General features: G+C 43.3%; 1 protein-coding gene across 24 annotated transcripts in view; it reads left to right on the forward strand.

Annotated features, from left to right (window-relative positions):
• Positions 1-13,818, forward strand: part of macf1a (microtubule actin crosslinking factor 1a) — a 224,626-nt gene that overhangs the window by 140,879 nt on the left and 69,929 nt on the right. For 23 of the 24 annotated variants that reach the window (XM_071501060.1, XM_071501061.1, XM_071501068.1 and 20 more), the window contains 14 exons: positions 1,421-7,615; positions 7,766-7,921; positions 8,106-8,321; positions 8,473-8,643; positions 8,917-9,204; positions 10,191-10,340; positions 10,522-10,755; positions 10,964-11,143; positions 11,235-11,408; positions 11,664-11,831; positions 12,631-12,822; positions 12,912-13,085; positions 13,367-13,490; positions 13,591-13,790. In XM_071501060.1, the coding sequence (XP_071357161.1) occupies positions 1,421-7,615; positions 7,766-7,921; positions 8,106-8,321; positions 8,473-8,643; positions 8,917-9,204; positions 10,191-10,340; positions 10,522-10,755; positions 10,964-11,143; positions 11,235-11,408; positions 11,664-11,831; positions 12,631-12,822; positions 12,912-13,085; positions 13,367-13,490; positions 13,591-13,790 (8,622 nt within the window). The remainder of the gene's footprint in view (positions 1-1,420; positions 7,616-7,765; positions 7,922-8,105; positions 8,322-8,472; positions 8,644-8,916; positions 9,205-10,190; positions 10,341-10,521; positions 10,756-10,963; positions 11,144-11,234; positions 11,409-11,663; positions 11,832-12,630; positions 12,823-12,911; positions 13,086-13,366; positions 13,491-13,590; positions 13,791-13,818) is intronic. The other variant, XM_071501067.1, reaches the window with a different exon arrangement.

A 13,818-nucleotide genomic window follows, 5' to 3' on the forward strand; every position in this document is an offset into this window, starting at 1 on the left:
TCCTGGCACATGAAATATGATACATTGGTCCATAATGAATTGAGTGTGTCTGAGTGTTTCAGGTTTCAAGCAATTCTTGATGATAATTCTTAAGTTTCAGCAGCTGCACCTAATAATCCGTTCCTATGTGAATGTTATATGGTTTTACAGGGGATTTTTCTGTGACTAAAAAAATACTCACTGAAGCATAGACGTTTTTAAAAAAGTCACTTTTGGTTTAGAGTATAAGTGCACCAGAGGCCAGCTATGCAAAATCCCACTTCACCATTTGAGCATGTTGTGTCCAGATCACAAGTGTGTGTGTGTGTGAATGATATTTTTTGTGTTTGTCCTAATGCATACTATTAATGTGTGAAATTTTAAACCAGCATTTTGCTTGGAAATCACTAACAGCTACCAAAGGAGAATTGTGGACATCCAAGCTCTGAGCCGAGGATCAGAATGAGAGAAGGAAAACAAAGCAGGGCATTTGTAGACATCCTAAATCTGTTCTGTGTTAATGACTGAGATCAGTTTACTGTTCAGTTAGATTAAGTGGGAAAGTGTCTCATAATCCAATTAGTGGTTATGTGATATGTGGTATTTTGCAAAATTATAATCTGTAATTCATAAGAAGATCCATGCATCTGAAGAGGTAAATATACCTTTGGAATAGTGTGTATTGTGAGAAATTGTAATATGAATAGTTTCTTCCACCTATTCAGTTTCTACCTAATGGTGTCAGACCCAAGAAGTCATTCATAGTTTCATTTCCTGAGCCTGCTCCAGTTTAAAGTAAGGTCAGAGGGAGGATTTAGTGTCAGTGCAGTGTTAGGAGTCAGAATGAAGAGTGGCATGCAGAATGCTAACAACCAGCTTCTCACCTGTCGCGCCTCGCTCTGCCGAGCCATAAGCTGGCCCATTAGTGTGTGTGCCACGGGACAAGCCCGTACGGTAAGTAGCGCTCGCTTTCTCTCTTACCGTTGCAAGTAAGTTTTTCTCATTTAGACATTTTATTCTCTTCTTCTTCTGAAAACCTGTGTATTCTTTTACGTGTGTTTTCTTGCCTCTATCTAGAGCTTTTTTTAAGGCTTCTTTTTGTTACTTGTTGCTTTGTTGCATGCTTAGTGCTTGTTTTAGATGTTTTAGAAGAGCAGTGGTAAGTATCTAAGCGCTTTTTAAGAAAACAAAAAGAAAGTAAAATATGTACAAATACATAACATGTCAACAAAAAAAGCATTTGTGGTGTTTTTGATTTTTGAACAGTTGTGTTTTTGTGTAAACTGGTTGTGGTTTTCTTCTTTTTCTGATTCTACCATCTAGTTCTGCCCATAAAACACTCATAATAATATAAAATGATACATAGTTACATAGCATGATACATACCACATTGATACTAGACTGCATGTCAACTAGAATTTTGTTTGCTTTCTTTTTGTAGAACCAAATTGCCATCGCTGGAGTTATTGACTTGGGAACAGTGGAAACATTCCCAGTGTTCCAAGCAGCCAAGCGTGGTCTTATTGACCAGGACACCTGCCATGTACTTCTGGAGGCTCAGCTCATTCTGGGTGGGCTTGTCCAGCCTGACTCCCCTCTCAATCTTTCACTGGAACAAGGTCTAGCTCAGGGCCTAATTGACGCCCATACCAGACAGTCTCTTCATGAGCTAGAGAGTGCCTTGCTTTTGGTGGAAAATACAAAACCTGCTGGTGATCTACAACAAAATGTGTTACCAGTAGCTACAGCCATGGAGTCTGGGCTCATCAAAGAGGAGCTAGGAATCTGTATTCTGGAACTCCAGATGAACACTGGTGGCCTGAGAGACTCAACAGGGAAAATGTTGAGTTTGGAGCAAGCAGAAGACATGAGACTTTTGAGTCCCAGAATCCTCACCAAACTCCAGTCAAGGCTACAACGTAGAGAGCTGATCGATCCGAACACAGCTGAAAAGTTGAACCTATATGAGCTACAGCAGCGCTGTGTCTTCGACGATGACTCAGGCCTTCTTCTCTTCCCTGTCAAACAGCAACCTGGTGGAACAGTCTGCCTCCGCTCTGGAAGAAAAGTTGGCATCTTCCGTGCAGTCCAGGAAGGTCTGATTGATCGGAAAGTTACTGTACGACTTCTTGAAGCTCAGCTTTTTGCTGGTGGTATTGCTGACCCACGCTCTGGCCACAGGCTGACAGTTGATGAGGCTGTTCGTCATGGGCTTATGGACCAGGATTTAGCGTGTGCCATGTTAGCACGTCAGCTGCAAAATGGGGGAATTCTAGATCCTTTCAGTGGAGAACGCCTGGATTTGGAAGAAAGTATTCGCAGAGACCTTCTTTCCTCTCGTTTGGCTCTATTGGTCCTTGAGTCTCTTTGGGCTTTCATGGGAATGCTCTGGCCTGAATCTGGAGAACTTCTGCCCATTGCTGAGGCTCTTCAACAAGGAGTGATCTCAGGAGAGTTAGCAAGAAACATTCTAAAGCAGCGTCATGCCATTGGGGCCCTGTACAATCCTGAAACCCTCCAGGTGCTGCCCCTAAACCAGGCTGCTGAAGAGGCCCTTGAGCCCAGGGTAATCAATTTTCTCATAGACACCCACATCCCAGATGTTCTTCCCAACATGAATCAGTCAGGTACCCCATCTCTAAACCGCTTGAGCTGGGGTTCCAACAGCTCCTCTCCACCGCCATCTTCTCCACCCCCTTCATCATCACCTTTAGGCCTTGTGTTGGATGCTACACCAACAGAAGGAATGGAGCCTGAAGAACAAGCAAAACACAAACTGCTGTTTCACCTAATGACTCACAGCTATGTGGATGCCCATTCTGGAAAACGTCTGGTGCTGCTAGACTCTGAGCTGTTGGAGTTGGTCAAAGCCACTGAACTGGTTGCTGGAGACTCTGTATGTGGACATGAGCCTCTAAGCGCTTTTGCTACAGATAAGCAGGGAAATTTGCAAATGGTAACAGAGTTTAGTTTGACAGATAAAGGAGTCAGTGACAAACAAACTGAAGAAGAAAGTTCCAATGCAGTCCCACCAAGCAAGGATTTCAAAATCTATGGAACAGGCAGTCTAGAGGAAAGGTATGATGGGGAAAATGACAATAGAGTCCTGCAGAAACAATCAGCAATTGTAGAGAGTGACTTAGCCTTTGAAGTTGACAATGAAATTGATAAAGATAAAGATGCAAAAGTGAAAGCTAAAAAGGAAGAAATGTCCAATCTTGAAAGTTTAAAGGCTTCACCTGAAGGCCCAGAGGAGCTGGTAGAAACTGAATCCAAACCCAGAGATAGTGATGGTCTGGAGACAAGTGGTGTAGCCACAACAGTAGATAGAAAAACAATCACAGTACCACTCAAATCAGAGGAAGATATTGAAAGGAAGATTTTGAGTGATCCTATCCCACTGGGAGCAAAAACTAATGAAGATATTCATTTAACACAGTTTGATGATAGAAAAGATTTAAAACATTCCCAGACTGAATCAGAAAGGATCGAACAAAAGGTGCCTGTAATAGAGATTGACCCAAAGATTGCTCAACCTGATATTCTTGAATCAGCAGTGGAGAAGGGAGAGGAGGTTGCTGAGTTGGCAAGATTAGTCCTAGAGCTGAAACAGGGAGGACTGATGACAGAGGAGGGGGAAAAGTTGCTTCCAGATGAGGCAGTAGCACAGGGTGTCCTTCCTGGCCACACTGCAGTTAAATTAATGGCTCAGGCAGGTCTGTTTGGGGGTTTCCTAGATGCCTGTAGCGGTGAGTCACCTAGCATGGAGGATGTTATGCAGGAGGGTTTACTAGATGAAGATCTGATGTGGAGTGTCCTGAAAGCAGATAAAACTCTTGCAGGGATTGTGGATGTAGAGAAGAGGCAGATCTGCGGGGTAAAGGAGGCAGCACAGGCAGGATTGATTGACCCCAACACTGCTGCTCGACTTCTAGAAGCCCAGGTGGTGTCTGGGGGGATCGTTGACCTTCGTAGGGATAAGAAAGTCTCTGTCACTCTTGCAGCAAACTTGGGACTGATTGAGGAGGATCAAAAGGAAGGACTGCTGGCATTAGAGAAGGCATACAAAGGAAAAGATACAGATTCAGCAACAGCCCTCACGAAAGCCAGTTTACAACTGCAGATGGAAGGTGTTATTGACCCAGAGTCTAAGTCTCCTGTTCCTCTGGAGCAAGCAATTCAGAAAGGGTTAATTAGGTCAGAAGAGGCTTATCAGGTGTTGGCAAGGCAGGTGGCGGAGGGTGGTATAATACATCATGCTTCGGGAATGAGGCTTTCAGTCTCTGATGCTGTAGATAGAGGATTAGTGGATCGGTCTATTGCTCCTGGCCTGGAAGAACTAGAGTTTGTCTACCATGGAAAAGTTAGCCCTACATCTCACCCAGATGCTGTTGTTTTCCAGGCATCAACAGGAGGTATTTTAGACCCTGAGTCTGGATGTAAACTTACATTAACAGAGGCAGTTTCTAAGGGTCTCTTGGATGAGAACATAGCCAGTGAGGTCATGGCTTCTCCCACAGTGACACAAGGAGCACTTGACCCTCAAACTGCACGCATTGTGCCGTATTCAGAACTTGTAAACCAGGGTAAGATAGATATTGAAACAGGTAAACGTTTCTTGGAGGTGAAACCATTCAGAGGTGTTCAAAATGAGCAAAGAGGAGACAATTTTACCCTTTCTGAGGCAGTTGCATCAAAGCAAGTTGACCCAATTCCAGCACTGAGGCTACTCCAAAGCCAGGCAGATAGTGGAGGGATAATTGATATCAAGACTGGAGAAAGGCTTCCCCTATCTGAAGCCTGTAAAAGAGGTTTGGTTGGAAATGATATGGTCAAGGTAATAGCCACCAACCAGATTTTGAAAGGAGGTTTAGTTGATCCCACTACTGGACAGCGAGTCTCTAGTCTCAGTGATGCTATTGCAGTCGGACTGATATCCAGTGACATAGCTTCAGAGATTCAGGACAAAGTGGCCTCTGCAGAGATAGAGGGTGATGAAGATAGTTCTACACCTGTTGCTTCATCAAATGGTACATACAGCCCTGCTATTATATTGTCTGTGTCAAGCCCAGATAGTCCAGTATACTGGGCAGATGTAAACACTGAGGCCCCTTCAACATCTCCACTTTCAGAGAAAGGTTTAGGAGTTCAACAGGATGATAGAAGGACGTCAACATCTGTAGTATCAGATCAGTCCCTTTCCTATGACGCTAATACAGAGGAGGACAGAGTAGAAGTGCCAGTGTCAACAGGAGAAAAGTCTTCAATTGAGCCAGACCATTCCATGGACCTCTTGTGTAATTTTGCAGCTAATGTCGAGAAAAGAATTCAGCAAGCCATAGGGGAGATGGTACCACAGGAAGACCCCAATAAAACAGAGAGTCTTCCTAAAGAGGAGGCTAATGAGAGACTGCAGAGAGATGAGAGTAAGACTGATGATAAACAAAAGGAGAGCATTTTCAGAGATTCTGTTGGAGAATCTATGCACACATGTGTCGATAATATTGGTAAAGATTCAGAGGAAGAGGTCAGAAAAGGGGCTGCTATTTTGAAGTCTGATGGGGAACCTGTGAAGGTTGGGGAAAAGGAGTGTAGACCCAGTGATGAGAGCACATCAGTGGTTCATCATGTTTCTGAAGTTGAAAACCTGGTGGGTCCTGTGGCAGCAGAGATTAGAGATGACAAAGAAAGCAAAGATAACACTGAATTGTCAAAGTTTAGTGAGGAGGAATATAGAAAGAGTGATGCAGCAACACAGAGATATGATGGTTTAGGTGGTAAAGTTAAAGCAGTGGAAAATGAGAAATCTTTAAACAAAGAGATCAAATCTAGCACTGATGTTGAGCAGTCAGACCAATCATTGACCTTTCCATCCAAAGAGACAGAAAGCAAAAGCAAGAAAAAGAGAAAGAATAAAAAGAAGGGAAAGGGTAAAGAAGCAGAGAGTGAAATACAACCTCCAGACATTAAACATTCATCTGAAATTGACCAAATTGGTTCAGAAATTGAAGGGCAGCCTGAGGCTACAGATGGAGTTAGACATGAATTTGCATCACCAGACAAATATGAGACATCACAGATTGATGATGAAGTAGCTTCCCTTGGCCCTCCCAATGGAGAACGTAAAGAAAAGATTGACTGGAAAATTGAGGCTGAAAATGATTTAATAAAACAGGGACACGAATCAGTTCAAGCCCCTCTGGATTTCACAGAACATACAATTGAGTCAGAAAAGGATGCAAGAAAACAGTCATTTTCTAAAGATATAGATAAAAGTGATAAGAGAGAGAAGATAACAAGAGAAGAGCAGAAAGATGAAGTTGAAGAGAAGGCTTCTGTCTCTCAACAGCCAGAACAACCAGAGGGCAGTCAGGAGGTAACAAAAACGAAAGAGCATGAATTGCCCCAGAAATCTACTTTACCAGAAAATGAGAAAGCAGCCTTGATACTGAAAGCCAAAGAGAGCATTCTGAAAAAGGTGTTTGAAAAAGGAGTGAGTGAGAAGCAGGCTGCCGAGGAGCTGCAGGCACTTCGCAAAGAGGTGGGGAAGAAGGAGGGTCAAGGCATAACTGTTAGAGATATAATGGAACAAACTCTGCCAGCTAACGTTGATGGATTGGAGAGTCATGGTGTCAAAGATGATAGTGTCCAGAGACTGAATGGTTCACCAAAAGAGAGTGAGGAAGAGATTAATGTCCAAGAAGACAAAATGAAATTGGCAAAGGTGAAAGCAGATGGAGAAACTGTGGAGAAACTTTCTGTCAAGGAGGGCATGGTTACCAAACAGTTGGAGGTTCCTTCAAAAGAGAGAGAAAAGATCACGAGTTCTGGAAAGGAAGACAAAGAGAAAGATGTTGAGACTGTTCTGTCAGTCCAGCCTGAAGAAATCCAGCAAAGTAAACGAAGTAAGAAGAATAAGAAGTCTAAGAGTCAAAAAATAACAGACAAAGCTGAGCCTGATACTGAGATGTTAAAAGCTGATGAAAAAATGGATTCTGAGGTGACAACAACAAAAATTTCCACAAAACCTACAATGGAGAAAAAAACTTTAGATAACTCAGCTTTGACTAAGGAGCAGAGGATGGACAGAGATACTGATGGTCAGTCAACCAGTGATCAGGCAAACAAAATGGAGACCTCTGCAAGTACTGTTAAAGAAGCTAAGACCACTCAGCAAAGTCTACCATGTTTACATCAATCAGAGGAACGCAGTTCTCGCATTGAGGAAGACATACGAGTTGCAGAGGGTAGATCTATTGGGAAAGAAGAATCCATTGACTTTTCTCATGAGGCTGTTACATACAAAGCAGACATCCAACCCACAGCTCAGTCTATGGCTCCTGACACACAACCAGATAAAACAGCTAGAAAAGTTAAAAAGAAGAAAGGTCACCAACCATCAGAAGTTGAAAGTACCGATGTTCCTGAATCGAAATTCTTAAAAGACCAACAGCAACATCTTGAATCTCCAGAATCTGCACCTTCACTCTCCGAAGATGCTTCAACTGAGTCTGAGTCACCTGGAGTCCCTGAGTCTGATACGGCAACTGAGAGTTGGGGAGAGGAAGAGGATGATGTCAGAGAGAGACACAAAACTGTCTCAGACAAAGAGGGAACAAAGTCCACGACTGGCAAGGTAAGAAAAACTAGAACAGGATTCTTTCTTAAAGTTTCATATAGATTTGTTTAAAAGAATCATGTCTTAAGATACACAGATAAAGAATTTTTAACTTATTTCTTATGTTGTTATGTTTTAGCTTATTTTTCTCTGTTTATATTCCCACAGTCCTCATTAAGACGTCAGGAATGCTTGGAGCACGACCAGCGAATCGTAGCCCTGGTCTCCATGGTCAGACATATTGAAGTCCGACTCAAACAGCAGCAGCAACAGTCTGTTGGCCGCAGCCTGATTGCCCTGGATGATATCATCAGACAGACTGAGGTGAAACAATATTCATATTTACTTGACAGAGCTATGTTGCACTTGATGGTTAAATTATTTTAAAGTTAAATTTTTTGCATTTGGTTTCCATTGTGAGACAAACAATTAAGCTGATTTGAGGATTAGTCTCTTACTTAACAGTATCAAGAAAACTTTTGTTTTCTTTTCCTAATCTGTCTCTCAGACTCTGGACCTTGAACTGCGGGACTTGGAGCCTGAGATCACCAAGGAAGTTGAGGCCGTGGAGCAATTACTGAGGCCAAAACCTAAAGATGTTCCCCCACAGCTCCTATTGGCCCTGGAAAAGGACGGGCGTAGCTTGGCTCGAGGGTATGAGGCTGCCAGAACACTTTCTGAGGGCATCCTGCAAAGTCTGCGCGACCACAGAGATTCATACAAGGTAAAAAAAAAAGCACTCAAATGTATTAGTTGTTCATTTGTTGCAGTTATCCTGTTTTTGTTACCTCTGTGTCGATGTTCGTGTTTATTACACCAAGACAAGGCTTCGACACTTAACAGCAATATTTAATCGCACTGACCTTTCTTTTCAGGAGGCAGTAACAGCTGAGCAGAAGTCACTGGGAGGACAAGTGGAGAGTCTGCTCTCCTGGTTGAAGGAGACAGAGGCTCAGATGGACGGAGGAATGGCAGGGATGGAAAAAATGGAGAAAGCAGAGAAAGATGACCAGGATCAGCTCACACAGCAGCTGAATCTTTGCAGGGCAAGTTGTCTGACATGAACTTTTTAGTTGTATCTCTTTTAGAGGGATTGTATAAAAATATATTAAGATACAACATAGCCATTTCGTTACACTGTAGATGCTTGGTCAGTTTAGAGCACTTGCAACACTACACCTCAGTGCTAAATAAACAAGGATCATATGGTAAAACATGCACTGTGAATTATAAAACATGTGCTCTGTTTGTAAGGTACTTTCACATTCCTGGGGTTTATGAGCTGTGCTGGAATAATACTTAACTCTCCCTTTTTTAAGGAGCTCCAGACCTCTCTGATGGCTCGCTCCAATGAGGTCAATAACGTGGCCTTTGAAATTCAAGTGTTCATCTCAGAGCGGGCACAAGACCTGGCTCCTGAGCAGAGCAGGAAGCTCCTGGGGCAGCTCCAGCAGCTCCAGAGAGCCTTCCACAGAGCATCGGGCCAGGCCCAGGCCTGGGCTGATGCCCTCTCTGCCCAGAGAGAGAGAGAGGAGGAGTGGCAGCGCAGGGAGAGGCTGAAAGAAGAGGAGAAGGACAGAGAGAGGCAGAGTGCAAGGGAGAGAGAGGTTTGGAAAAAGATGATTGAGTCAGATTGGTTTGAAATGCTGTGCTATTTCTCACTAATATATTTAAATACAGTTAGCATTCATACTGTATTTCACAGCTTTATTGTCATGCTGTTAACTAGTGTCATGCACAAGATGTCAGTACTGTTTTGATAATCACTCATTTTCTATAAAATCATATCAAACTTGTTTTGACTAGAAAGTGAAAAAGCCTGATGGTAACTAGCTAACCTCCACTGCAGTAGTACCATTACACATCATCTGAAACCTTCTCTCATCATTTCATACTTTAATAGGAACCCACTGCTGCTCTTGTTGCAAAGCTTTGCCACAACATGGATAGTATTACCACCCTCACTCCAACCACACAGGCCTTCAATGCAAGCTTGTTTGCTACTCTGCATGTCTCTATAACATGTGTATTATTAACCTGTTTGCCTTGCTGTTCCAGATTGCCACTGAAGGAAATCGCTTGTGTCACGGCGGTAAAGGCTAGAGATTTGATAGCAGAAAAGCCTTGCTTAAGTTACAGTGCTTCACTGTTTTTCCTCTTTTCTCACCTGAACTCGGAGGAGAAAGGGGAAAAACAGCAAATAAAAAGATATTTGTATTCTTTCTCTTTGTATTGTTTGTTGTTGCTTGACCAACATGTTGATGCAAATATACTATATGTGTGCCTGTATGTCTCTGTGTGTGTGTGTGTGTGTGTAAGTGTGAACTCTGGACACAATCTGCTCAAAGCTTGGCAAAGTGTGCACTACACAAGAATTTTGTTTAGGGGCAAATGTGCTTTTAGTGTGCTCTCAATTTAAGAAGGATAAAAACTAGTTGTTAGATCAAAACATGGTCTGGGTCTGTCACATGATCAAGTTCAGTTGTTGACTTTTAACAATAATTCACATCACAATCAGTTTTCCTCACATTTTCTTCCTTCTGTGGGTCTTTGCTCTTTTTTCCTTCCTTCTCTCCTCCTTCATTTCTCTCAGGTGGTCCAACAGCAGAAAGCCGAATGCTCGCAGAAACTAGAAGGCCTCACCATGTGGTTGGCTGGAGCTGCCAGTTTGCTGGCCAGTCAGACTGCTGGAGCAGAGTCAGGTGATGTGAAGGTGCTGCAGGAGAAGCAGAAAAAACTAAAGGTATGAGATTCATCTCCTTCCACATCTAGAAACTAAAGGCCACACGCACTGAACAATAAAATCAGAACACACAAATTAATCTGTTGATCCACATGTTTATATTTACAGATAGTTCTTTATAGCTCTTCTTATAATCTAATATTTCTAAAAGCCATTTCTGACCCCTGTTTTCTCTCTCCAGGAAGTACAGAAGGACCTTAAGATTAAAGGTGAGGGCATAGCTGAGGCCATCCGCTCTGTGGAGGATTTCCTGGCCGAACGGGGAGAAAGTCTGAGCCCAGAGGAGAGGGAGAACCTCCAGGGGACACTAACGAGAATGAAGGAGCAGTACAGCGCCCTCACAGATTCAGCAGACACGTCACTGTCAGAGCTGGACGAGGCCATCAACACCACTGTGCAGCAGAACACACAACGGGTAGGAAGAGGAGAGTGGTTATAGATATACATATGTATAGTACATATCTCTCTCTTATTGTTTAGCATTTAAAGAAAGTAAATGTGGGCTCTTCATAATTACCTGCCTATTTTTGCAATTCTGTTATGTCAGTTAAGATTGTTAGAGAATATGAATAAGAACAGAGCTTTTCTGTACTCATCCTCCTTCCTCTGCTCCTCTCCTCCAGGCAAAGGCGGAGGAGGAGCTCCAAGAGACACAAGGCCAGATAGACACTCTGCTGAATGAGTTGTCCTCCCTTAATCAACCAGGCAGAAGAGCATCTGAGTCGATGGTGGCTCAATATGTTACTGATGCCCCGCTCTCACAGCCAGAGGGCGCTGTCATGTCACACACAGAGACGCTGCAGGTCAGGACCTCTAATTTATGTCGGTGTATTTTGACTTCAGTGTCTTGTTTTATAAACAGTTTGTGATCAGTAACCTTTGCTTCTCTACCAGGCTGAGCTTCAGCAGCTCCAGACTCAGCAGGCACAGCTACTTCAAATCACCCAGTCAACTCGATCCCTTTTGGAGCAACCTGACTCGACTGTTCCTCCTGAAGAGAAGCAGCGTCTCCGGGCTGCCCTGGACCAGCTGCAGGCCCAGCACCAGGACAAACTGCAGAGCTGCCAGGTACTTCAATGAAATACTGATGTTAAATGTGGAACTTAAGTCTATAGCAGGTAATGGGATGCTGTGGACATCTCTGATATTCATTTCGATGTTTTGTTTCCATGAGAATAAAAGTGAATAAAAGATCAACGATAGAGGGCAAGACACCTTTTACATTTTTGAGCCGGGGGGTAAAAGGATCCATTTCATAGTCAGTTTCTTTGGATTTATTTGTCATAGTCAGCTGACTTCTACAACTGTAACTATCTCTTCTAGGACCGTCTGAGGAAGTCTGAGTCTCTGAAGGATGAGTTGACAAAGTTCCTTCAAGAACATGGAAGTCTAGGTGCCTGGCTGGAACAGAGCGAACAGGAGCTCCGTTCTCTCGGGGAAGGAGAGACTGATGCACAAGGACTGAAGGGCAGGCTGGAGGAGCACAGAAAGGTACATAAGATACACAGTCATGTTTTTTTGTCCACTGTACTTTATTTGTGAAATAACAAAAAGTGCTCATGCACACACACACTACCCACAACATGCTCAACATAATCCAGTCTTTACCCCTTAATCTTATTTTATATATACTGTGTTATTTCAACTCTCTGTCTATTATGTTTTATGCTTTCTAAGTTACACAATGTTAATGTTTTAATATGTTATGAAAAAAATTACCTAGTTAATCACATTATTTTAATTATTAGTTTAATTACTGTTGGACCCATTTATAGGCAAAGAAAATGAAACTTTGAGCAACTCTTTGCAGCTGTCACTTGTTGCCTGTAGGTGGTGCAGGTTGCACAATGACTGTGGGTCTGAGGCTGCTGGTGCTGCGGCTCTGCAGTTGGGTTTTATTGGCTGAGCCTGATTTCTGCTGCTTTGAAGTAAAGTGACTGAGCTGGGAAATATCACTCACTGCATCTAGGCCCAGATCAAAAGCACTTACTGCAGAACTATGCTTTCTTTTCCTTTAATCATCCATGGAAGATTGAGTTTCCATCCATCCGTATGCGCTGATTTACACTCACACAATAACAAATTCTGGGAAATTACACAGAAGCAGTTTGGGATAAGTTTACTCGTTAAGAGTCCCTTGACATCACATTTGCATCTGGGCCTTTCATTCTTGCCTTTCACACTCATAAAGAAAGGTTTTTGTTGTATATTAAGACGTTTTTTTTTTTTTTCATGACATATCTGCTAGCATTCACCCTAAAGGAACCTGTAAATGTATCTGTGTTTCCAGCTTGCTGAGGAAGTAATTTGCCACAAGGCAGATCTGCGTTTCGTCTCCATCTCCGGCCAGAAAGTTCTAGACTCTGTTCAAGGGGCTCTGGAGCAGGTTGGCAGTTCAGACCCAGCTCTGGAAAGCACCAAGCAGCTGGTAACTGACAAGCTACAGGATGCTAACCACAGATACACAACCCTACACACCAAGGTGAGAGAAACTGTAATAAATGTGCTCAGTGAATCACTTCTTTGCCTTGACTTTACACATAGACTGAAATTCTTTGTTGGTGTGTGCAGTCAACAGAGTTGGGTGGTCGTTTGTCCGGCCTGTTGGAGAGATACCAGCAGCACCAGGATGAGGTTGTCTCCCTCCACTCCTGGCTCAGCACTCAGGAACAGAACCAAAGCATAGCCAAACCCAGCGGGGACACAGACCCCCAGAACCTGCAGAACACCCTGCGACAAGTACAGGTAAGACACGGATGAGAAACACTAAAATCAAAACACAACACAAAGTGAGTGAGAAGGAAAAAGAAAAGCAGACAGACAAGTTTCAAATGTATGGAAAAATATCACTCACAGTCTGGGCTGATCGATGGCAGCTGCATAACGTTGAGTACTGACCAGAAAGTTTAAATTCAGTCAAGTAATTAAATACTGGAAAAAGGGTAAATGGAAAGTATGAACCTTGTCTGAGTTTAGATATTTCGCCAGCTATAGTGATTTGACTGTAAGTGTGTCCCTGTCCTCAGCTGCTGCAGGATGAACTGGCAGAGCGCTCAGTGCAGCTGGAGAAGGTGAAGAGAGCAGGAAGAGATCTGGTCAGCACAGATGAATCTCCCTCCCTGAAAGCTGTTGACATCCTCTGTGCTGCAGGTATTTTAATCTTCCAAATCTGTCCCCTCATGTTCTAATCACAGACCATCTGAGTTTATGAGAAACAACTTGATTTTTTTTTCTCTTCAATTTTATTCAGATGGTTTAGAGAAGAGATTTGGCTCTCTCTCTGCTTCTGTCTCTGAGCGGGCCGAACAGCTTCAGACAGCCGTGGCCCAGTCCGTCAGCGTCCAGGAGGGCCTGAAGGGTCTGCTCAGCTGGCTGGACAAACTGGTTCTGAAGCCTGGACCAGTGGAGCCCACTGCACAGGCTGTACAGGACGCCCTTACCCAGAATCAGGTAGGACTGTTACCAAAGGAAAACAGCT

This window comes from Trachinotus anak, unplaced genomic scaffold (assembly GCF_046630095.1).
Source record: "Trachinotus anak isolate AG129_WGS33_773 ecotype Australia unplaced genomic scaffold, CSIRO_AGI_Tana_v1 ptg000016l, whole genome shotgun sequence".
In the NCBI taxonomy this organism is placed as follows: Eukaryota; Metazoa; Chordata; class Actinopteri; order Carangiformes; family Carangidae; genus Trachinotus; species Trachinotus anak.